Here is a 25702-nt window from a genome sequence, read left to right as displayed (position 1 = left end):
TTACAGATTCATTGAGACATTGAGGGAGGCAACTGTGTAAAGCAGTGGTTCTCAACCTTCCTAATGCCGCGACCCTTTAATACAGTTCCTCATGTTGTGGTGACCCCCAACCATAAAATTATTTTCGTTGCTACTTCATAATTGTAATTTTGCTACTGTTATGAATCGTAATGTAAATATCTGACATGTAGGATGTATTTTCATTGTTACAAATTGAACATAATTAAAGCATAGTGATTAATCACAAAACAATATGTAATTATATATGTGTTTTCTGATGGTCTTAGGCGACCTCTGTGAAAGGGTCGTTTGACCCCCAAAGGGGTCGCAACTTACAGGTTGAGAACTGCTGGTGTAAGCATTTAGTATACAGTAATGGCTGAATAACAATTACTTATCACTACCATTATAATTTTTATATTACTATTACCTAGGATGTCTTTGTGTCAGATAAGAAAAGCATGGTACCCAGCATCTGTATTTATTTAGTTTTTAAAAAGCAAGTCCAAGTTGTCCCAAGTGCCCCAAGACAGGTTTATAATCACTTTATTAATAGATATGAAAAAAATGTACCTGATGTTAACAGTCTCTTTGACAATATGGGGCACTTTGGAAAAGGGGGGCATATTAATAAGTTGTACTGAAGATTATGCTTATGTAGGAGAATTTTCTTCCCCACTCTTCACAAGTCCCAACCAAAATCTCAGTGCACCACTTTCCGTCCAATTAAAAGAGAGAGCACAAAGGAAAAAGTGTATATGATGACGATCTTCTTGCTCCTTCAGCCAAATTAAGGTTGAGGCCAAAGAGAAAGCAAGACCCCTGTGTGTAAAGTTTTAACCCAGTAATCTTACTAGTGCATGTGCCTGACCCAGTCACATTAGATCCACCCTCTCAGGGGGAGGAAAGGGAAAGGGCAGAGGCTGCCTACAGTTTATGCACAATTTATAATCTGAAATGCTGTGCTGACATAAGAAATCCTGTTTTCACAGAATAGTACATAGGATGGGCAAAATGCTCATGGTACAATCAGCAGGGGGAAAGGCAGGATTAAACCTTATTTATAGTGTAATTCAAATTGGACGGGGGCAGGGGGGAGATGAGCAAATCCTCATTTGCATATAGAAAAGACTAGAAAAATATACTTTACCCAAAGAATGGTCTTCTGAATGGGAGGATTCTTTACTTTGTTCCTTATATTTTTGTGTATTTTCCAGACCACAATTGACATTATTTAAGAGAGAACAAAAGGAGATAAAGCAGGTATAAGTTAACTTATTATTATGGGTACAGGCACTAGGAATCATGAAAGGCAATGAAGGTATGAAAGTAGTTTACCGCCCAGCAGAGGATGCCTCGCATAAGTATGTGCCTCAAGGTGCTCCTCTGCCAAAACATGGCATTACAGCCACCATTTTTGAGCTCTCCCCATTTCTAAGCATATTTCCAAGCACTTGGCAGAGAATATTTTATTTAATCTTTATTTGATATTTTATTTAATCCAGCAACTACATAAAGACCTTTGTACTCTAGCCTAGTTGCTACAAGCTCAGGCTCTGGGATCAGCCTGCCCTGGTTCACATTCAGGCTTTATCCCTGACTATGTGACCTGGGCAAGTTGTTTAACCCCTCTGAGCCTCAGTGTCTGCCTCTGTGAAGTTATTATAAGGACTAAATGAATATATGGAAACAGTGCTTAAACTACCTTGGTATATAGTAAATGTTTAATGTTCAACAAAATTGTGCTATAATTATCTCCATTATGTGGAGGAATATGTTAAGGCTGTTATTGTCTAAGGTCTGTAAGTGGGAAAGCATTCAGACCCCTGTCTTCTCAAGCATCAAGCTTTCAATCATTATACCAGGAATTACTTTTATCACTAAACCATATGCAGCTTAATACTTTACAGACAATTAACTTGAGCTGGGATTTTTCTTTTGTCTCTGTAAAAAATATTCGGCTGCTTTAAGCTTGAATTCAACTTCCCAATTTATTTAAGATATTTTTAAATAACTCAAACACCTGAATAAGCCATCCAGGTCTACCAAAATAAATATACCTGTTGGGTATATCTACCTTGATGGCAACATTCCTTGAATAAATCATATGAGAGAAAAGTGTCATTCCAAACCTTGAATTTGGAAGCCAAAAAAAAGTTTTATGCTATTAGTTTGAAAGGATAAGTTATATAAAATGGTAAGTTTTTTGTTTTAAAATACATATTCCAAAGCCCCAAGGAAACAATATGACTTAAAAGAATCTATTACTTTGATTTTATTTACTGAAGCTAACATTGAGCTTTATATTGACATACAAGATAAGCCATTTCTTGGTGTATTTCAACTTGTCTGAAAGTCAGTTTCTTTGGTTACAGTTCAGAGGACATGTTCTCAGTGAAGAATAAAAGTTTCGTTCACATTAATCATTTCTCAGTGTATAGAGTGGGTATCGACTGGGATGAGGTAAAGGCTGGCCTTGGGAAGAAAAGTAAGTACTTAGAACAAAAATCCTAACAGATTTTTCCCAAAGTCATATCTGATAAGGGCCTAATCTCCAAAATTTATAGGGAACTCATACAACTTAACAAAAAGAAGATAAACAATCCAATCAAAAAATGGGCAAAGGATCTAAATAGACACCTCTCAAAAGAAGACATTCAGAAAGCCAAGAGACATATGAAAACATGCTCAAAGTCACTAATTATCCGAGAGATGCAAATCAAAACAACAACGAGGTACCATCTCACACCTGTCAGAATGGCTATCATCAATAAATTAACAAATGACAAGTGCTGGAGAGGATGTAGAGAAAAAGGAACACTCGTGCACTGCTGGTGAGAATGCAGACTGGTGCAGCCACTATGGAAGACAGTATGGAGTTTCCACAAAAAACTAAAAATGGAACTCCTGCCGGGAGCCGGTCCATGCTTGCTGTTTCAAGGGACCTGGCATATATGGCATACTGTTCTTAATATGTTCGCTCACCTTCTTGGCACCAAGGTCTCCTCTCTGAGAAAGATTGTTTCCCCAGGTAGGGATTTTCCCCTGAAGTTAGGGAGGGAATAAAACCTCTTAACTAGTGCCAGGCGGGTAATTAATCACTTTAACTATGAACAATCATGCTTAAGCTACATAATCTTTACTCCCTGGAATGGAGATAAGAAACGCCCTAGCCTTTGTAATAGAGATTGATAGGATTGGAATCAACTGGTATAAATACAGATGTAAGAAGACAGAGAGAGACAGAAATTGGCACAGAACCTACACAGAACGTTCTCTAGAGACAGAAGAACTTCGCTGGAGAGAACATGGCAAAAGATCCTGGACAGAAACTGGCCTCAGAACCTAGAGACAGAACCTAGCGAGAGAACATAGCAAAAGATCCTGGACTGAACCTGACTACAGAAATTGGCAAGAGAACCTGACTAGAACCTGGTGACTGAACCTGGCTGGAGAACCTGGACAGAACCTGGCTGGAGAACCTAGCGAGGGAACATGGCTACAGAACCTGGCTGGAGAACCTGGAGAATCTGGAGAACCTAGCAAGAGAACATGGACACAGAACCTGGCTGGAGATCCTAAGCAGAACCTCTCTGGAGATCAAGACCAGAACTTGGCTGGAGATCCTGGCTAGAGATCCTGGCTGGGAGAAGGTAGGCCTCCATGTCATTCCTTCTTTGCCGACTCCGTCCACACCTTTGGGGACCCCTGGACCTGCTGGGGTTGGACACCGGCAAACTCCCATTTGACCCTGTGATTCTCACTTCTAGGAATATATCCCAAGAAACTACAAACACCAATCAGAAAGGATATGTGCACCCATATATTCATAGCAGCACAATTCACCATAGCTAAGATCTGGAAACAGCCTAAGTGCCCATCAGTAGATGAATGGATTAGAAAACTGTGGTACATCTACACAATGGAATACTATGCTGCTATAAAAAAGAAGGAACTCTTACCATTTGCAACAGCATGGATGGATCTGGAGAGCATTATGCTAAGTGAAATAAGCCAGTCAATGAAGGAAAAATACCACATGGTCTCACTCATTCATGGATAATAAAGACGATTATAAACTTATGAACAATAATAGATACAGAGGCAGAGCTGCCTCAAACTGATTGTCAAACTACAGTGGGAAGGCCAGGGAGGGTTGGGGGGCAGGAGCGAGGGGGGTAAGCGATCAACCAAAGGACTTGTATGCATGCATATAAGCATAACCAATGGACATAAGACACTGGGGGGTAGGGGAGGCCAGGGGATTGTCAAGGGCGGGGGAAAGAAAAAGGACACATATGTAATACCCTCTGTAATACTTTAAGCAATAAAACAATAAAAATAACAAAATAAAAAATAAAAAAAAAAATCCTAACAGATTTCTGTCCTTTGATGAACTCAGCATAACTCTCCCAGTTTGGAAGCCATGTGGAGTCATGTCTCACAAATCCCAGGAATTGGGTTCTAGTCTCAGCTCAGCCATTGATGGACTCCCTGAGGAGATTTGAGCTTCTTATTTAATCCAGCGTCGTCTTGCTCTCCCACCTAAAAAGTGAGGCAGGGTGTGTGTGTGTGTGGGGGGGGCAGATAATAAGGCAGTGGTTCCCCAAACTGACTACATCAGAATCTCCTGGGGGAAATATTTTTTAAAAATATATATTTTATTGATTTTTTACAGAGAGGAAGGGAGAGGAATAGAGAGTTAGAAACATCGATGAGAGAGAAACATCGACCAGCTGCCTCCTGCACACCCGCTACTGGGGATGTGCCAGCAACCAAGGTACATGCCCTTGACCAGAATCGAACCTGGGACCTTTCAGTCTGCAAGCCGACGCTCTATCCACTGAGCCAAAACGGTCAGGGCTCCTGGGGGAAATCTTAAAATGTACAGATTGTTGGGCCCAACTCCAGCTCTACTGAGTCAGAACTCCAGGCTTTGTGGCTTGGGAATCTGTATATTAATCATGCCCACTAGTTCATTCGTGTACAGCCATTTAATTCTTGCCATGCACTGGTGTGTGGTAACAACCAGACTGGTGATTTCTTTTTCTTTCCTTTTTAAATTAAATTTATTGGGGTGACTTATAGGATCCTATAGGTTTTAGATGTAGATTTCTATGATACAAGATCTGTATATTGCACTGTGTGCCCACCACCCAAAGTCAGATCCTCTTCCATCACCATATATTAGGTCCCCTTCACCCCGCCCCCCCCCCCCTCACACACACGCTACCAGGGGTGGGCAAACTTTTTGACTCGAGGGCCACAATGGGTTCTTAAACTGGACCGGAGGGCTGGAACAAAAGCATGGATGGAGTGTTTGTGTGAACTAATATAAATTCAAAGTAAACATCATTACATAAAAGGGAACGGTCTTTTTTTTTTTTTTTTTTTTTTTTTTTTTTTTTAGTTTTATTCATTTCAAACAGGCCGGATCTGGCCCGCGGGCCGTAGTTTGCCCACGGCTGCTCTAGGCTGATGATTTCTGATATCCAAGGTCGAAGTCAATTCTACTGTTTAGGACACTGATTCAGTGCTTCTCGCCTCAAGAAATGGAAGCTGAGTAAAACCATAATTGCTTCTACGCATTGGTTCCTTCAGATCTATTGTTGTCTGTGTATTTATATATAGCCTGTGACGCTGTGATCTCACAAGATATATATATTTCTTCTTCATCCCCAGTTCCTTATACAGAGATCCTAAAACCTTGTAAATTCCCGAGTGATGGAGGTGATGGCATCTTACACAGAGCTATTAAATCCCTCGGAATGTCCTGGGTAATAAGAATGTCTTTTACTCGCCGAAACCGGTTTGGCTCAGTGGATAGAGCGTCGGCCTGCGGACTGAGAGGTCCCAGGTTCGATTCTGGTCAAGGGCATGTACCTGGGTTGCGGGCATATCCACAGTAGGAGATGTGCAGGAGGCAGCTGATCGATGATTCTCTCTCATCGATGTTTCTAACTCTCTATCTCTCTCCCTTCCTCTCTGTAAAAAATCAATAAAATATATATATATAAAAAAAGAAAAGAATGTCTTTTACTCTTATTAGGTAACTCTTGGCAGGCCCTGAGGTAGATTCAGGATGGGGGCTGGTCCTGGTTGCCAGAAAGACCAAATCTTAATTAGAAAGTTGGAACTTTCAGCCCACCCCCAACCTTTAGGAATTGGAAAGGGGCTGGAGATTGAGTTAAAAATCCATCATACCTGAGTGATGAAATCTCCAGAAAACTCCTAAATGGTGGGGTTCAAGGAGCTTCTGGATTTATGAACCCATCCACTTGTTGGGAGAGTGTCACCCCCCAGTTCCACAGGGATAGAAGCTCCTGTTCTCAGGACACTTGCAACCTCTCCCTATGTTATCTCTTCATGTGACTGTTCATTTGAACCCTTTATAATAATCTGGTTATAGTAAGGTAAAAAAGTTCTGTGAGCCATTATGGCAAATGAGAAGACAGATAACTTGTGCTTGTTACATTGCATCATTGCTCCTCTTAAAAACTGTAGACAATTTAAATATCCAACAATAGAGGGAACATTTAAATAAGCTATTGCAATACCCACTGTATGACATATTAGATAGCCACTAAACATGATTTATAGCACAAGTTTCACTGGGTCAACTGTATGCATGCACATTGTGTCAGCTATTGCTGCATAACAAACCACATAAAACTTAGTGCTTCCAACAATAGGCACTTATTATTTCTCATTGCTGTATGGGTAAACGGACTTGTTGATCAGCTGGGCTTGCTCTTTTGTCTGTAGTCATCTGTCAAGTCAGCCAGATACTGACTCACCTAGACGACCTCATCAACATGTTTAGTGGCCTGTTGGCTGTTGGTTGGGCGATGGGGGTGAGTGCAGCATGTGTCTTTTAGTTCATTTAGCAGGCTAGTCCAGCTTATTCTCACACTTGCTTGGAAAAGTTGCAAGAAAGAGCAGAAACTGCAAAGAAATTTTGGACCTAGACTCAGAATAGGCACATGTTCACTTCTGCCACATTCTTATGGCCAAAGCAAGATACAAGGTGAGCCCAGGTTCAAGGAGGGCAGACATAGACTTTACTTCTTGGGCAAGAAGAGCTGCAAAGTCACACTGAGTGAAGGTGGATACAGGAAAAGGAATAAGAGGGTCTCTCTCTCTCTCTCTCTCTCTCTCTCTCTCTCTCTCTCTCTCTGCAATTAATGTATCATGTAGATGAACAAAAACTGGAAGGCATATAAAAATGCAAAGAGTTCATGTATTGTCGATCAAGGGGTCTTAGGGCTGTGGGTATTTTTTTTCCTTTTTACCTTTATTGTTTCATGTAGGTAGTTGTAACATTGTGTAATAAACAATGATTGAAAGTAATAATAATAATAATAATAATAATAATAATAAATCCATTGTGAGAATAAGATCTGCAACTCCATTACTCTCTATACTGAGAGAATTGTATCAATAATTTGCATGTCATAAGCCAGCATAGCCTTCTGTTCTGCAGTGCATGCAGATGGATGACAATGGAAGCATTCTCAAATTGCTAAAGCTATAGCTCTCTAAGATAGATCCAGTGTCCTTGGATCTCAAGTGGCATGCAACCGTGAGATACCCACCAATTCTTAGCACTTCGCACACTCTGCATATTATGGGGGCTGGCACCGTCTCAGGGCTGTAACACTTCAGCAATCTCAGGAACCTCTAGGGAACAATTCTTACTTAATAGCCACAATTTTCAATAGTTGAATTGCCCATTTAAGAACCAAAATCTTAGGGGTTTTTTTAAAAAGGATTATAACTATTTTTAATAAAAGTTATTCTTTAAAAGTAAAAGTTGTTCATCTCCTTGTGTTTTAAAATAGAGTTGAAAACATTTTAATCATTTTTGACCATATTGTTCTTTGCCATAATACAATGATCTCCTCAGAGCCCAGGGAGCAAAGCAGGTTTTATTCCTGCCCCCCACCCCTTTACATTACATTTTCTGAGAATAGTATGCTTTCAAGTTCTTATTTATGTCCTTTTTATTGTTTCTGTGCTCTCACTTCTCCCATGGGCTCGAAGTTATGTCTGCCTCTGACAATCTGATCTGTTTTACTTGGCTTCTTCTCATATGTTTTCATCTTAGAAAAACCAACTATATTAGGATTATTTGGAAAATAAGAGTAATTATTCTCTGAATACGGTTCAGGGAACCTCTCATCTGAGTTAAGTGCATAACCTTTAGTGTATGAAGCTTGGTTTCACATCCTTTATCTGATTATTTCCTGATTCTTGCCAATATCCAGAGCCAGAGCCAGATTGTTGGGAATCCAAAGCCTTGGATTCATTACCAGGTGTCAAGGAGGTAAAGGTATGAGTGATCTGAATTAATAAATAGAATAAATACGTTACAGATGGGCTCACTGTGCTCAGGGGGTTAAGCATTCCATAACCTTATTTTGTCAAAGGTTAGATTGTTCAAATAAATTATGGACTTTTTCAAAGTACTGACTTATTTTTACAATATGTATTAGAGTGCAGGGTGAATTTGTTTGTTAATTCATTCCACACCTTCATTCATTTGCTCATACACTGAGGATGCACACGCATGTACACAAACACACACATAGTGATAGAAAACCTGTCCTTATGAAAATTATATTCATATTTGGAAGATAGAAATATAAGCCCATAATTGTAAAATATTAACACAAATACTGTAAGTGAGATATGTCAGCCATTATGGAAGAACAGAAAATGGAGGCAGAAATTGACACCCCAGACCTCTCTATTCATGTAAAATGTGGTTGATAATATTCTACTAACAGGTTTATTGTAAGGATTTATTAGGACCCTGAATAATGATATGTATCTTTTAAAGGTTTATTATATAAATAATTATATGTAAGGACTGACAGAAAGTATGTGCACTCTACTATCTAAGAGACTTGGATTCAAATCTTGATTCCATCGCATATTAGCTAGGATTTTACTTAGCTCCACTATTTTCTCCCTGGGGTTAATTCCTGCCTTGCAGCATTGCTGGGGGAAGAAAATAAAAGAATATAATTAGAGTGCCTCATATAGTGCCTGCAAAAGAGTAGGTGCTCCATCTTTTTACAGAGGCAATACATGCGATGGATTTTGGAAGAGTAGAAGTTCAAAAACCAAATAATAAATCCCTAACAGAGAAAGAGACTTTAACAAAGAAAATGTGGAGATTTGCTGCCAAAAATGAAAGATGATTTGTGAAGCGATTGACCCTGCCCAGCAGACCCAATACTTTCTCTCTTTTTTTTGTCTTCAATAATGCTAATTTCTAGTGGATTTGTCAACTTACCTGTACCACCTCACTAATAAAATATATTTGAGCCCTCATTAAAATCAAACTATGATATGGCACTTATGAAGGAGAGGAAAACAGTAGAAGTCAATAATACTGAATGAGCCCTAGCCAGTGTGGTTCAGTTGGTTGAGTGTTGTCCCATGCACCAAAAGGTCACAGGTTCAATTCCCAGTCAGGGCATATGCTGGGGTTGCAAACTCGATCCCCAGTAGAGGATGTGCAGGAGGCAGCTGATCAACGTTTCTCTTTCACACCAAGGAGAAACAGGATTTCCCTTCCACTGCCATATGCCCAGGGTTTGAAAATCATATGGAAGAAGCTTGACATATCTTTATACTAGGCCCCTCTTATCCACAGGGGGACCTTCCAAGACCCTCAGTGGATGCCTGAAACCACAGGTAGTAGCGAACCCTGTATGTATTATGTTTTTTCCATACATACATACCTATGATAAGGTTTAATTTATACATTAGGCACATTGAGGGAGTAACAACAATAATTAATAGTAACATACAACAATTATAACAATGTATTGTAATAAAAGTGATGTGAATGAGCCTGTCTCTGAAAATATTGCACTGTACTCACCTCTTTAATGACAGGGAGCACTTTGTGGCTTCTCTTTGGCATGTCTGAATTGCCATCACTTTTCTTGTGCTTTGTGGCCATTGCTAAGTAAAATGAGGGCTCTTGAGCACAAGCACTCCGACACCACCACAGTCAATCTGAAAACTGAGGAGCTATTATGTGACTAATGGGCAGGTGGCGTATACAAGTGTGGATACACTGGGAAAGGAGATGATTCATGTCCTGGGGGGCGGCGGGAACAGAGCGGTTCTCTCGAGATTTCTTCACACTACTCAGAATGGCACACAGCTTAAAATTGATGAATTGTTTACTTCTGGAATTTTCCAGATAATATTTTTGAACCATGGTTGACCATGGGTAACTGAAACTGCAGAAAGTGAAATCGTGAATAAGAGAGAACTGCTGTATTTAGAAGTGCTTTATCCATCCATTTATGGAGCACCTGTCACTTGCAAAATATTGGGTCAAAGGGGGAGACAAACATGAAGATGGCTAACTATGACCCAAAGAGAAGGAGATAGGGTTAATACAAGAAAAACCAAACTGCCATGGATGGCAGTGACAATTTCCTTGGTCTTTGAAGAGCCAGTAGGGTCTATTGGCGGGAACAGCAGAAGCCAAGGGGCCAAAGCACTAAAGCAAATGGCTGGAGAGAGAAGCCTGATCTGTTACATGAATCACCAAGCCCATTGAAAACAAATCAAGCACAAAGTAAACGTCACACAGGAGAGGTAGAGCCAGACCAACCTCATCTTTCCTTGGAGCCCTCGTGAAAAAGTCATAGTTAAAAAAAATTTATGGTTTCCTTCTTCCCATTTTCCCTTCTCTGCTGTGACTTAGGCCTTTCCAAGGCGCCTGAGGCATCGCAGCATTTACTGCCCATGGTGTGGGTAGCCCCAGAACTCAGGGCTCTGGCACAGGCCTTCTGCGTCCTTCTGTTGGGACTGGGTCTCTCAGCCTGAAGACCATAGGTGTCAAGCAGTATAGGCAGGACATGCAGGAGACTTAATGCTTCCAGGAGCCAAGAAAGGAAGGGAGTTGGCGCATAAATGAACCAGCTTCCTGCAGCTCGGTAGCCTGTGCATCCAGACATTGTATGCTAGCATCCTTTGCTTCCCTACTGCAACCCCCCACTTCCTTCCCTGGAATCACATTTCAAATAAACTCCTGGCACTTCAGTCCTTGTCTCAAGAGGAACTGGTTGGAGAGGACCACCGAGAACACACTGTCCGAGCAGCAGAGGTGATGAGCTGACTTGGGAAGAGTTGGTGCTCGTTGGAGGCAAGAGAGCAGGATCCAAGCTGATTCTAGAAATGGTTCGAGGTGCCTTCCTGTTGGTCTTTGGGCTTTGATTTTTTAGTTAGTTGTATTTCAAGGAGGATGAAATGAGTTAGTTCCTATCAAGTGTTTAGACAAGAGCCATCGTGTAAATATCAGCTAAGGTCATTGCTGATGTCATATTTTCATTGCTTTCTCCTCTTGTTCTTGTGAGTGAGAGCTTGCTTACTAGAAGAGGAAGACCCAAGACACAACAGAGGTGTGTGAAGGGGAGGTGGGCATGGGGGCGCATTATCATCTACCTCATGGCACAGATTCCAGGAGGCAGCCTTTCTCCCTTTGGATGAGACTCCTCTTCTTACTCAGAGACTTTCTTGACTATGGACCTCCCTTTGTGTGACAAGCCACGGTGGCCTTGTTGACTATTACTTAATCCAGGTGCTGCCCTCATGCATCGTGCAGAGGTTCCCTTGCTCCGGGCGTTGGCAAATTCACAGTGAGAAGAGGGGTTTGAGGACCCTCTTGGCTTATCATTCTGGTGGTCTGGGTTTGAAACAGGCAATTTGGGGGTCTTATAAGCTGCCCAGGGGACTCAGGGGTGCAGTCAGGTTTGAGAAGCAGGTTGCTAAGTGGCTTCGATCCCCAGGATTTGCAGCCGGGTTTACTGACACTGGGAAGTGGCTTGGATCCACGGAGCCCTGATTGTGGATCCATAACAGCAGGGTGGACTTTTTCCCTCGAAACAGCATCCAAGGCTCACGCTCCTCAGACTGCAGCTCATGTCAGAACAAGTCTTGTTTTGGCCTTTTATAGGGAGTGCCTGTCTCCACACTTTCATGGAGATGAGAGGAAAAGGGTTGCTCTTGGCATTGAGATAAGTGACATTCTGCAAATATCAGAATGTCCTGTTCTTCAGATTCACTCTCTTAATTCGTATCATTTAACAACTTGGGGATGGTTTAAGAAGGAACTAACATTTCAAGGAAGACACTGGTAAAGGATTCTATTTTAAAAATAGATGCACAGCTGAACAGGAAAACTGCTTTCTCTCCGTGTGAGTGCACATAGCATTTTGAACTTCTAAGCAGGCCTGTGGTGGTAAATAATCAACTATCCGAGGAAGAATAGTTCTATCTTATGTTTGTGGGGGGAGAGCTGAGCACGGAAACTAACAGGAACTCTGTTTAGATTGCAAATTTCACCTCTCAAAGTACCTTTGCAGGAGCTGTCTCTGGTTGGCATCACAGCTGCCCTGTGAGATGGCCAAGGCTGCAGATCTCTCCTTGTAGCCCTGAATCCAAGGGTTTGGGGAAAATGTAAATTAAGAATGCAGGGAGCATCCCACAGGTAGGAGGGACTTTTTTGGTTAGAAAATTATAGAGAACTTATTGGCCAAATAGATTGGCTAAATGGATTTCATTGGCCAACAAAGATATATTTGCTTTAAGCCAAATGGTCAAATCCCTTATCATACGGATCCAGAGACGCCTCTGGCATAAGACATACTCAGGCAAAAGAGAGGTTTTACAAAGATTTCATCAGCCCTCGAATTAAAATAATGCCCAGGTCCTTTTGACCGACTCCATACTCTTGGGGCACAGCATCATAACCATACACATTCCTAAGGCTGGGCTGGGAGCCCAGTGGGCAGAATGCTTTCAGATGGAATCATAACCACATAGACCAGGGCTAGAGTCCTTGGAGCACCATGAAAGCACTCGAATGTTATAAAAATTCTACAGTTTGTAAACTACATGGGAGGGAACAGACTTTCATCCTTTTTTCCACCTACGTCCTGTTTTATTAAGAGCCATAATTCGGTCTGGGTTTTGGAGGCATGTTTGTGTAACTGAAGGATTTTTAACACAATTTGTCGGGAAGGAAAGGCAAACCAGAAAGCCATTTTGCGAGCGTTTGATTCTTAAATCTATCTTGCCGTGAGCATCAGCAGGGAGAGAGAACGCATGTCACTTGTGTTGTTACAATAAGCACTAGGCTACTGTGTGTTATTTGTAAAACTCAGCATTATCATTCCCATTTTACTGGCGAAGAAACTGAAGTTTAGAAAGGCTAACAGAGTCACGCAAGTAAATATCGTTGGATATGACACGGCCCTTCACGGGGAAATGATCAATGAAAAAGTCACACAGCTCTTGGTCTAATTTACTATTCATTTCTGTGTACTAGGCAAGGTTGTTGAAAATGGTCTCTTTTTTTCCTTTTCTCCCTTTTCTCCATTTACAGCACTAACAAGATTCATGTAAAAATAGACCTTAGGGATTCTTTCTAACATAAAATCTTCATCCTTAATCATAATAACAACTACTCATCTCCGATTTCACAGCAGTCTTTAAGAAAGACATGTGTCAGAAACAACCACCTTATAAGCCATCTACTTGCTGATAGAACTCTCTCTATTATAGAGGTAGGTGGAAAACAGAGAGCTGTGTCTTTGCTATTTCTGATTAGAATTATGAATGTGAGTGAGCTTAATAAAGGTAATTTATTTTCTCTTCTTAAATTATTTAGCAAAGACTTATTTAGTACTACATGCAGAGCAACTTTGGGTACTGTGCAAAATGGCAGGAAGAATGATTCTACTGCTCAGAGGTTTATGGTAGGACCACTTTTAACTCCCTACACCAGAACAGCAGACGTAATCACCAAAAATTACGCAGTTGAAATACACATGGCTTTTGCTTTCCAGTAACTGTCAGGTCAGTCCGAGGCGATGTCCAGCTGCCTACCTGGTAAATGCTAAACTTGCACACAGTAGCAAGGCTGGTAATAGGGAGCCTTATAGAGTGGACTTTTGCATCCGACAACCTGGTTCAAAACCCAGCTCTCTTTCTTTTTAGCTGTGCAAATTTGGGCAACTTACTGAACCACACAATCCCTTAGCTTGCTTCCCCATTTGTATAGTAAAGGTAACAATAGATTCTAGATGATTGGATTGAATATTAATCAAATGAGATAATGCATCAACAGAGCTTAGGCTAGTAATAATACCTAGGAAAAATATTAGCACCGTTACTGTTATCAGAAAGATCCTCTGCAGAAAATGGCAATTGCCATATTCGTCTATTAGATCAGTGGTTCACCATTCCTTTTCATTTAAGACTTAAAACTTTCTGTTCAAGTGAAACCAGGCACAGAGGCCTGGAATATAGGACAGCAAACAGTGGTGGGGAGTAGGGCGGAGCAGAGAGGGTATGCGGCCCAAGCACCATCTCCTTTGTGTGCCCAGGAGCATCTCCAAGGAGCTCCTGGTGCTCAGCTTAAATTCTAGGATAGGAAAGATCATTTTTTTATTAGATTAGGACCTGAGATGATGTGATCATTTGAATGTGCCATGTATACTCTAGTACATATATGTATAAGAATTTTACCCAAATATTTGTTTTATGGTTCTATTTTACATTTTAAAAATTGTGAGGCTACAACATGTTCACATGTTTACTTCATTTAATAATTTAACAAATATGTAATGAGCATTATTTATACACCAGGCGCTAGCAAATAAATTAAGGCTCATGAACGATTGTCCTTTCATGTAGGATAGTAGCAAAGTTTTCATGGATTTGAGAACTGCTCTTCCCTGTTGAGAACATGAGCCCCAAGGAGGCTTTTGCTGTGATATAGAAAACCCAAGTGCCCTTCCCTCCAGAGTCAACGTCTTTCTGGGATACTGAGGGAGATTCTACAGGCACTCAGCCCTCTGTTGTTCGCAGTATTTATTTAGAGCAGATATGGAGGCAGAAGGCTAATCAGCTGTTGCCTGAGGCCCAGGGGGTCCTGGGTAAACCCCAGGAACCTGTCAACTGCCCTCCATCAAGTGTCAGCAAGAAGCAACTTCTCACAGACCTGCTCTGAGTCCATCGACCAGTGAACTATGAATATTCAGAAAGGCCAACACTCAAAACCACTTTCAACAAATATTTGCTTTCAGTCAGATGCCTCAATTCGGTCTTTTCTCTACCCCCTCATATTCCAGTGGGAAAAACTGATAAATTTTTTCTGAATAGGACATGGGTTTTCCTTTCTTTTCCAAGACACAAGAGACTCTTCCTTCTAAAGGAGAAATGAAAGAGCCACCCGTTATCTCTGTAAAGCAAATATGAGCTGGTGAAGAGCATCACTATCAAGATTAGAATTATCACTGTTACTGTTCTTCGTCAATGTTTGCTATGTATTTAGCAATCTGTAGGCATTACTTTCCGACTACCCAGCTCTATAGGCGAGGGCACATGAATGTGACAAGACTGCGAAGTAGCAAAGGACAAAGTGGAACTTGTGTCCACCTGTTGGACAGTCAGGTAGGAAAAAGCTGGCACATTCCAGCCTGAATAATGGACAGAGTATAAAGAGGGACAGATGAAAGGGGGCAGGATTTAGGTAAAGCACCAAGAGGTAGTGCAATGAATTTGAAAAGGGAAAGAGATAGAGTTGGAGAAAAACGTTCTTTCTCCTATGAGGGAAATAGATGACAAGAGGTCTCGAAAGTTCTGCCCTGACTCGATATCTCCTACCCACCCAAATCAAACTAAATTGCATTTTCACCCTGCTAAGAGCTGCGCTCAGCCAGAGCAGGAAGGCACCGTTACAGACGCAGCTTGTGCCTGAGTGGATTGGACATAAGTGCTCTTATTGCTAGAGCTTGAAAGAGTTGAAATTGTTTTTGCAGCAAAATGGAAGAACCTTAGCTAACTCCATTGGTCATTTATTAGTGTGGCCAGAGTAATCTTCTTGTCTTCAATGACATCCCTTCCCCCACAGCAATAGAGAGATCTCATGGCTCTGGAATTTTCCTCTCCGTCTTTGCCAAATGCTTAGAAAGCTGGGCCTCCCACTGCTCAGCCCCTGAGCAGGCAGGCCTGAAAGGACCCCTTGTGAGAAGCCACATGTTTAGGAATAGAAGCTGTAAGGGAAAGGAACTATGGCATTTACAGGAGGAGGTGTGTTCAAGGGGAGACAAGCTTTACACTACAGGGAAAAAAAACTCATTTGAAGTTATCTGAAGGCCATGCTCAGTTGAAAGGTCAGAGTTAAAGATCTGACCATACTGGACTCATAGATTATTCTAATCTACTGAACCTCTGTAAATACTCAATTTAGAAAACACTGTACTTCTTTTTTTAATAATCTACCAGTAATAATGGACAAATGCTATTTTTAAGATTCAAGGTTACATCATTTTTTCAAGCAAGAACCATCAAATAATGGCATATTGCTTTATTTTTGTCAGTTCCAATAGCATGTTAGACAGTGGTAGCCACCTTTCTGAACTGTCTGATAAATTGGAAAGTCAGACAGTCTAAGTGGCTAGCTGACAAGACCATTTGCTCTGTAATGACAAATGTACAGTCAAGTGTCCAAGCATCAGCTGTTCTATGTGGGCCCAGGTGAACTGGACCCGAGGAATCCAAGCTCCTGGACAGTATTTGGTCAGTATGATCTACAGCAGGAGCTCCTCTGCTTAAATCAATATGATGCAGCATTTCAAGAACATTCCCCAAATAAGGAAGTGAAAATAGTCTGTGTCCATTAATACGAATGAATCAATCACCCTTGTTCACCTGCCCAGCATTTCAAGGCTAAATTCCTGTGATAAACTTAGGTTTTTGTGCCTTTGTTTGAAGCCTAATTTGTTTTCTGTTGATTTATTCCTTCATTTATGAGATGTGGTTAAGCATCTACTGTGTGCCAAATAGTCTTCAACACTAAAGATATGGTGCTATGCAAAACAAACAAGATTCCTACTTTCTGAGAGGTTATCTCCCAGTGACGGAAGATAAGCAATAATTAAATGAACAAGTGAATAAGCTAGAACATATCAGGCAATGAGACATACAAAAATCTTACATCACACACACACACCACCACCATCAACAAACAACTAAACACAGTGTAATGTGAAAGGGAGTTAACACTAACGGGGCAGAGAAAGGGTTTTTTGCAGGTTAGGTGGTCTGGGAAGAGCAGACAGTAGCACTGAGAATTCAATGACAAGGGAAGAGACAGTAGGCTAAGATCAAAGGAACAGTTTTGGGCGGAAGGAAAAGCAAGTGCGTAGGCACAGAATGCCCATGTGGCTTAAGAATAGGGAGGGAGAGGGTTGGAATTAGATAAAAACAAAAAGGTAGATAGGAGTCAGGTCATGTCAGGCTTAGAAGGCATGGTAAAGAGTTTGAGTTGTACTTTAAACCTACTGGACAGCTATTGAAATGTATTTCTCAGATAAGTGATATGGTCTAATTTATACTTTAACCAGCTCAATTTGGATAATATATGGAAAATGACTTCTAGGGATAAGATAAGGGCAAATGCAGGGAGACCTGTTGGGGTAAATTCAGGGTGCGGGTGGGAGATGACAGTGGTGGGGTGACAGCAGGAGATGTAGAGATGCTAACACTGTATCTGGAATGAAACGTGAGGCAGGGAAAGCTAATCCAACCAGGAGATTAGAATCGAACTAATCTTAGAACCTCATTTAGTCAGAGTTGATCCAAAATGTCCTTTAGAGATCATTCGTTGGAAACCCTTCAATTAAACATGGGAAAAAATGAGTCAAGGACAAATTAAGGATGCCCTTAGGGTCCCTGAGCAGACTGCTTGACATCCCAAGACGAACCTCACACCCCCTACCTTCAGGGGGTTCAATAACGTGTCCAAGTCCATAGAAATGCGGCAGAGCCCGGACATGGGCCTTGTGGGCCTGGTAAACCCTCGGTCGATCCCGGGTTTCCCGTCTCTGTGTGTGAATCCACACAGCGGGGAGAGCTGTCAGGCCATGGCAGCGTCTGTGTATCCCTTGATGGATTACTCGTACCCTGGAGGCCGGACACATGAAAGTGTAAGTACCATCATGTGACATCTGGAGCGGAGTGGGCAGCATGTTGGAGCCTGGCATCCAACTAAGTTCACGTCTTGGTTTTACCAATTATCGACCATGTACCTTTGGATAAGTCGCTGCTCTCCTTGGGCCTTGGTTCCCTCCTGGGGAAACTGGAGTGAAAATAGCAACCCTTCCTAATATTGTGAGGCCCACCTAAGGTAATTCACTTAATTACACATAAACACACTTAGCACAGTACCTGGCACGGAGCACAGGTTCAGGAGTGTTCCCTGTTATCGTGTGGAAGACATAACTTTTTTTCTTCTACTTGACATGGGGCTCTTAATATTCAAGGCTGAGGAGCATGAGTCACTCTCCGCCCTGGAGAAACTATTAATATGGCCCCCCTGTGGGTGTGTGTCTGGGACAGCACCTCTGCCTCTGCCTTGACACTGCCCCTCATCAGCCCTGGGCCGGAGCGGGGCCTCAGCCAGTCCTTCGGGCATTTACTCAGCAGCTGGCAAGGCCTGGTGGTTCTAAGCCTTTCCCCTCCCTGAACTGTTCTTGTTCAGGTGCTTAGTTTACTTCCTTGAGTAACTTCTCTCCTTGAAATGCAGTGAGTTTTCAATCGGCAGGTGTGTGTGTATGAGGAGTATGATGCTTCCAGAAGCACCCTGGAGGGTTATGTGTAAGGAACAAGCAGATCACCGGGGGGGGGGGGGGGAGGGGAGAAGGTAGGGGAAGAAGAGGAGGAGGAGGAGGAGGAGGAAGGCAGCTGAGGAGGGAGTCCAGGTGCATGTGGCCAGTGTGGCTTTGAAAGTGCTGCCTTAGTCATCTTTCTTCTGTTCCCCACACCTCCCCACTGGCAGCTCTGTGAGGTGTTAGTGTGCCCGTTTCTCAGAGGACAAACTATGGCTCAGGGACCTTACGGGACTTTCCAAGTCACATGGCTAGTAAGTGAAGAGCCAGGTTAAACCCCAGCTGGTCTGACTCATCCCCTCCCCTTCACCTCCACTGAGCGGTTGCTATGTGTGTGGAGAGGGAAGGGAGGGAAAGGAAGAAAGGGAGACGGTGATAATAATGATTGGGTGGTGGTGGTGTATGTGTGTGTATGTTAGAGACAAAAAGAGGCTCCCCAAAACAGACTCAGGGCCGATGCTGAATTAGTAACCAAAACAAAAACACAGCCAAGGTGAGCTTTCAGCTGGGCCATCACCAACTGCCTGGGAGACAAAACAGACACTTCTGAGTCCACCCAGTGCTATTCCTGTACACAGTGGGGTCTAGAAGTGGGGACCACGGGAGAAGAGGCACACGGGAGTCTTCCTCCTTGGCTGTGGCATAGGGTGAGGGCTTGCCCTCAGGAAGCCAGTGTGAGGAGAGCACGTAGCCTTACGCAGCCTCTGCCTGAATTCAGCGTCAGTCCCTCAGAACCAGGTTGCTTGACTGCCAGATGTCAACCCCTTGAGTGAGTCGAGCTCAACTCCTTCTGAGGAGGCCCATTTGCAGCAGAGCTGGGTCACATCACACCTGGAAACCTGTTAGGTTTAAGACTCTGCAGGAGAAGGCTCTCGGTAACACTCCTGCAAGGCACGAGCAACCCAGTTGTGATTTGTTCCTTCCACAGTGGCCAGAGCCCCCAAGGCCCCTCTTCCTTACCATCACCCCAACTAGGTTATGCATAGGGTATACACATTTCCCAAATGGGGATCAGGTATAATATCCAGGCATTCCATAAAAATGAGGGCAATTTTAAAAAAACAAACATATAAACATTGACCTAATCTATGCAAATCGATTCCTAAGGATTTTATAAAACCACCACTTCCCACCTGCACATCCAGCACACAGAACCCCAGCTCTCTCTCCTCTCCCAGTTTGTTTTGAAGCGCCTGTTTGAGGGAGGAGGGGGCTCACAGAGAAACGGGGAGGTGGGCTCTCTGCGCAGAGCAGCGGTGGTGAGCGGAGCCCGGGGTGGGCTCCCCCGGACGGAGGGCAGCCTCCTCCCCACACGCAGGCAGCCTTCCCCAGAGGGAGGTATCAGGTTGCTGTACTTCGGCTGTGGTTGTCACTGTCTAATAATATGACCGTTTTGCCATCTCTCTGCAAATAAGACAGAAGCTGCTACCTGATTGGTATAGCATCTCACTTTCCCTCCTCATTGATTTCCCTGCTCCCCTCCTCTGCTTCATAAAAAAAAGAGGGACAAGTAGCTGGTGCTGTGGACGGAGAAGCTTTATTTTTAGTATGAGACAGCCTCTGCTTTCTTTCAGGAGAGGGAAGTTGGATTATCAATTCTTTTGTAAATGTGTATGGTGATATTTGCTCCGGTAAGTTCTTATCTCTCTTGATTTACAGCTGTGTGTGTGTGTGTGTGTGTGTGTGTGTGTGTGTGTGTGTATGTGTGATAGATCCATTTGGGCTGAACAGTCACTTTTCTTTCCAATAGCATTTTCAAATCTTTGGTGACAACGTCTTTTTTGTTCACTTTGCTTTCTTTCATGTCTCTGTTTAAGCTGGAGAGGCTGTGCTGTGGTAGTGTGATGCCTACCTTAGTTGTTGGAGGATGTGACGGTTTTCCTTTAACATAGTAAGGAAACTAAGCAAACTTATCTTTGGCTTTTTAAAAATGTAACGTCGTTCTCCCCCACTCCCTTTGGAGAGTTTAACGTCCTGAGTATGTTCATTGTGCTACAACCTGCTGACTGTTTCCATTAAAGTTTCTTCGTCGGTGTCAGAGCAGGAATTTCTTAAACTCCATAGGCAGTGCCAAACACTGTGTGCTGTGCCGACAGCGGGGTGCTGATCCCATGAGGTCCTCTCCCACGGGAGGATGAAGGAGTGAGTCTTCTCAGAGACTCGGTGCATGCACCTTTAAAAGACTGGAATTTATGAGCAGTATTGAGATCATTAAAGTCAATCGCTAGCATTCCGTAAAGAGATGCAATCTCCAGTGTCTCCAGTGGCTGCCACTTCTCTGCCTTTCTTTGCATTTGTGTCACCATCTGTCAGATACCCAGCCCAGGCTCTCATGTTTCAGTATGGGAAGCTGATGAAGAGAAAAGTTGCTGTGATTAAATTCAAAACAGTGTAAAATGACTATCGAGTGACCACTGCTAGTGATGATTTTTAAGTGCATTACCTGGTTAACTGCTAGTGCTTCTTTTCTAGACAGTATTGAGAGGGTCTGAGTTCTTTGTTGTTAATTCAGAAGTCTGGGAGTCAGTCTACTAATATAATTATTCTAGACAAAGATGGTAAGATGATTAAGTAATTGCTCTAATGGAAACAAACTGATATTTGCTTTAATGTCTTCTTTCTTTTGTCGCACAATCAACATATCTGCATAATCTTTTTCATGAAATGAACTAAAGAATATACAGGGTGTCCCAAAAATGTATACATACTTTGAATAATTATTAATTCCAATGGGTTAAATCTGAAAAGAAAGAAACATTGGAATTAATACTTATTCAAAGCGTGTATATATTTTTGGGACACCTTACATATTATATATTTCTTTATAATGAGAGTTAAAGGCATCGTTGATGAGAAGTAAGAGGAGAAATGACTGTATTTTTCAGAGATTTGAAAGTTGGGAACATCACGCATGGCTAGACCTCTCGGGCATGGAATATTTTCCAGAATAACAATTCTTCAGATCCCGAGGCGGGCTGAGGGCAGCTCCTGGAGTCAGTAATGAGCTTCCCAATGCTCCCATGATCCTGTGTCTGCTTGCTTTCGGGCATTCTTTGCACGCTGGAAGGAAACTCTTCGTTCTGACAAACAGAATTCTGAATTTTGATTAATCTAGTTCAGCCTCAAAAATAGACAAATCCTCCAAACCCACAGGAACTTATTATGTTGCCTCATTCTGTGTCACAATAAGCATGTTCCTCTAACAGCCTTCAATGCCATAAACCCTCCCGGAACAAAGAGTTCCTTAGCAGAGAGTTTGTTGGAAAAACAAATGAAACTTTTATCGTTTGGCTGTTGGCAATGACTGCAGAGTAAACTCAACAGCAGTAAGCATCCCTCTCCCTCCCCAGCATCCCTGAATGCTTTTGTCATCGTTCTCCTTTCACGGCTATTGTAACAGGGTATGTTCAGAGTCGTGAGGGAGTTTATGATCAACCGAGGCTGTTCAGTAACATAAATTAATAAAGATTTAGGACAATATCCTATGGGTGAACAGGTCGCCAGCTCACAAAAGTGTTAGTGCTCCCAGTGTGTTCAGACCCAGTGACACAGGAAGGACAATGGGGCATTTGTATCTGAAAAAGGTCAGGACCCATAGTGTGACTTAGGGTGAGTGTGCACAGCTGCCTTTAAAAGCATCACTTTGGGAAAGTCCAGAACGTCATAGCCAAAACACTGCTGTAATGTGGTCCAAGGATAAAATTCTGTGCCACGGGGTGGGGGGGGGGGGGTAATAAAGGGAATTTTTATTTCATAATGAGATTATTGACTATTTTTAGCAAAATGAAGATGGCAATAGTGACACGTGTTCATTGAGTAAGTACCGTCTATGTGCCTGGCACTGTGCTCAGCATTTACATGGCTTATTTCCTCTGATCTTCACAGCCATCCCATGAGGGCAGTAACATTACCTCCCAGTTTACAGATGGGACAGTGGAGGCCTACGGCAAGTATGTAGTATGTATGCTTGAGGCAACGTAGTGATGACGGTGACACTCAACCAGGCAGGCTCCTCCCCAGCCATGTGTTTTATCTCTGCCCTCGGTCAGGGAGTCAGTTCATCTACAATCTACAGCCAACGCCTAGGTTGGGATGACATCAGGGCCTTACAGTAACACAGCAGATCTTCGTTAGTTTTTCTCCCTGCTGACACTACATACCCCCTTCTTCTCAGACTGCTTTTGTGACACCAAGCTAATTATGTGTTTGAAACTGGAGAATGTGTGTTTTATCTCCCCTCAACTTTGCAGCTACAAAGATGTGGCAATGACCAAAGGGAGCCAGCCTGGGGAGAGATATATGCAGAAGTGGCTAAATTAAGGTAGCTTTTTCAATGGATGAAAAGAAATTCATCTCTTTCACTTTCAATGTGTTAAACACAGAGTAAAAATAAAGAGGTGACCATAACTTAGAGATGTCAATATCTCAAGGGACCTGGTTTGTCATTGATGCAAAATATAAAAAGCAGTTGCAACTGAATTGATATATTTGTGGAGAACTTTGTAGAATTCTCACCTTCCTTGTACCACCCCTCCCCACCCCTGCCCCAGCCTGATTTCCTTTCACTGTTGGACCAGCTGGAAGGGCTCGGGTGGCACTTCCGGTGGACTAGTGCAAAGCACCGACAGCACCTGGGAGTTCAAGGGTGAGCACGGCTGCGTGTGAGCGTGCTGAGCAGCGTGACCAAGTGGAAATCCAGAGCCCCCGATGCATTCTTTTGCTCCTGAGCACCGAGCTCCCTATTTGAAATCCATTTAAACGAATAAAATTCAGATGAGTCTTATAGGGATAAAATGCAACTGACACAGAATCAATATGTTTGCAATTTCTCCTTGGCTAGCAGTTTCAGAAGAGGCGAGTCTGTGAAATGCTGCCTTTGCTTCCCTCCAGTGAGGGAAAGGATTCTGAGCAATGGAAATGCTGCTGGGCGATAGACTTAGCTCAGGACAGCCTTCATTGCACCAAACAGCAGAAGGACGAATGACCAAACAAGCAAAAAACAGCCCACCACAAATTGGGAGCACTAAGAGGCAAGTTTTGAAGTGTTGACACAATATTGATTTCTTGGCGTGATCTTTTCTGTCCAAGAAGCAATAGCTTTTGAGCTACTCCCGGTGTAGACACCCAATTAATTAAAAAGAGTTCAAAGGCAATACACAATCAAATATGTTTCCAAAATGGTAGTCATATTTGTCAGAGGCAATTGATTCTCTATTGCCCCTTTTTCTTGCTCTTAAAAATATAATTGGGTGGTTTAATCAGAAAGTGTGATATTAGAGCCAGTCAGGATCAAGGAATTTCAATCAATCTGCTTTTCCTATAAGCATTTATGAGAGTTCTAAAAGCATTAAGTCCTAAATTGAGCACTTTTACTTTAATGATATACGTTGTGCTCAGCCACAGTGCTCATCAAACAGAGGCTATCCCATAAAACTAAAGTTAGAGATCATTTAATAAATGGCATCATACTCCATTTCCATCCACACAACACAGCTTTCTTCAGAGTGGTGGGCCAAATACAAAGTCCTAGTAAATAGTAGAGATTGTACTTCATTTTACCTATGTTTCCTTTGCCTTTTCTTTGGCTGTGGATGTGCTGATCATTAAGAGCTTAAAAATGGTCTATTAGTATGGAGAAAGCAGCTGGTGTTAAGACATAATGAGTATTGAACTAGTCTTGAGTTTGTTATCAAACATTCTCAACTGGTGTACAAATAGAGCTGGTGTCCTGTTCCGTATTTGTCTAAGAAAATGGAATCAGTGAGGGTTTGAGCCGGGAATGGGCACGTGAAGTATTAATTCATCTAGAAGAGGCTCTTGGTCATTGGCGTGTCCTTAAATGTTTAAGTAGCGATGAGTTGAAAATGGAAACACCTCAGTCTCTCTACTCTGCAGACTAATGGATCTGCATAATTAATATATTTTACAGTGATCACTTTTTAACACAGATTGTAGCCAAAAGTACTAATGGAAAATTGTTCTGGGACAACTTCAAACACATCCCACTATAGTTTCTGGAAAGCTTATTCCCAACACAGAGCCACCAATGCACCTTGAGACTGCGGGATGGCCAATATATGGGTATAGTCATGTCACTGTGGTCCTTTGGAGACTGGCGTGTTGAGCATAAAAGACTTCTATTGGTAGCCCCCATGTGACTTCTTTAGTCCTACTTACAGAATTTTTAATTTTACCCAAATTACCACTCATTATCTCAGTGTAGATCTTCTGGCAAAAGATATGACAAATATTTTAGACTTATTTTATTTCTGGTAAAATGTGGCTTTAAGGATGCCTGCATCTGAATTATTACTATGAGGATGTTTTAATTCACTATGTTTACATCTACTTCTCAATGATGAACCCACATATCTTTATCTGGCTCTCGATCTCCATAAGGGAGGAAAATGTATACTATTTTTCAAATTGTATACATTCAAATTGCCTTCCTATGAAATTGAATGGTTGAGACAAAACATTTCTATTGGGGCTACATTTGAGAGAAGGGTTAGAGCATTGACTTCAACAGGCTGTTCCTTTATCCATTAAAGATTTAAGGAAGCTTACCATGTGCCAGGCAGCATGTTAGGCATGGGAGACACAGTGATGATCAGGTCATATCTGCACTCCCAGAACTAAGTGCCTTCAATTTCCATTTTCTCATCTAAACCTGGTTTCTTTTTCATGGCCCAGGATGTCTCTTCTTAAAAACATAATTGAACTGTTCTAGTAAGATTTTTGGGAAATATGTGCTTTAGGTCCTAGCTGTTCATGTTCAGTGGAGGAATAAGCGCGAACCCATTTATTTACTGTGGTTACTGTCTAGCTGACGTGGAGTGGTTGGAAGGGGCAGCTGGAAGAAGCTTGCAGTGCGTGTGTCTTGTAAGCATTATGTTTTGCTCCCAGACTCTCACATTTGCTGGGCTAGTCTCGTTCTTGCTGGATGGAGGATGAGGATAGAAAGGGAAAATGCTTCAACAGGACAGGAAAGAAGA

At 42.2% G+C, this 25702-nt stretch overlaps 1 protein-coding gene across 2 annotated transcripts in view; it reads left to right on the top strand.

Moving 5' to 3' along the window:
• The window catches only part of SYNPR (synaptoporin), a 264572-nt gene that overhangs the window by 120234 nt on the left and 118636 nt on the right, over nt 1-25702 (top strand). Inside the window, exon 1 of one of the 2 annotated variants that reach the window (XM_081105761.1) lies at nt 19955-20338. The exons of the other annotated variant lie outside the window; for it this stretch is intronic. Within the exon in view, the coding sequence (XP_080961887.1) occupies nt 20315-20338 (24 nt within the window). The 5' untranslated portion in view covers nt 19955-20314. Of the gene's footprint in view, nt 1-19954; nt 20339-25702 lie in introns of those variants that run through there. 2 annotated transcript variants of the gene reach the window in all.

This window comes from Myotis nattereri (genome assembly GCF_964212035.1).
Source record: "Myotis nattereri genome assembly, chromosome: 14".
NCBI classification, from domain to species: domain Eukaryota; kingdom Metazoa; phylum Chordata; class Mammalia; order Chiroptera; family Vespertilionidae; genus Myotis; species Myotis nattereri.
Note: the sequence above shows the minus strand (reverse complement) of the source record. Positions and strands in the feature narration are given on the sequence as shown.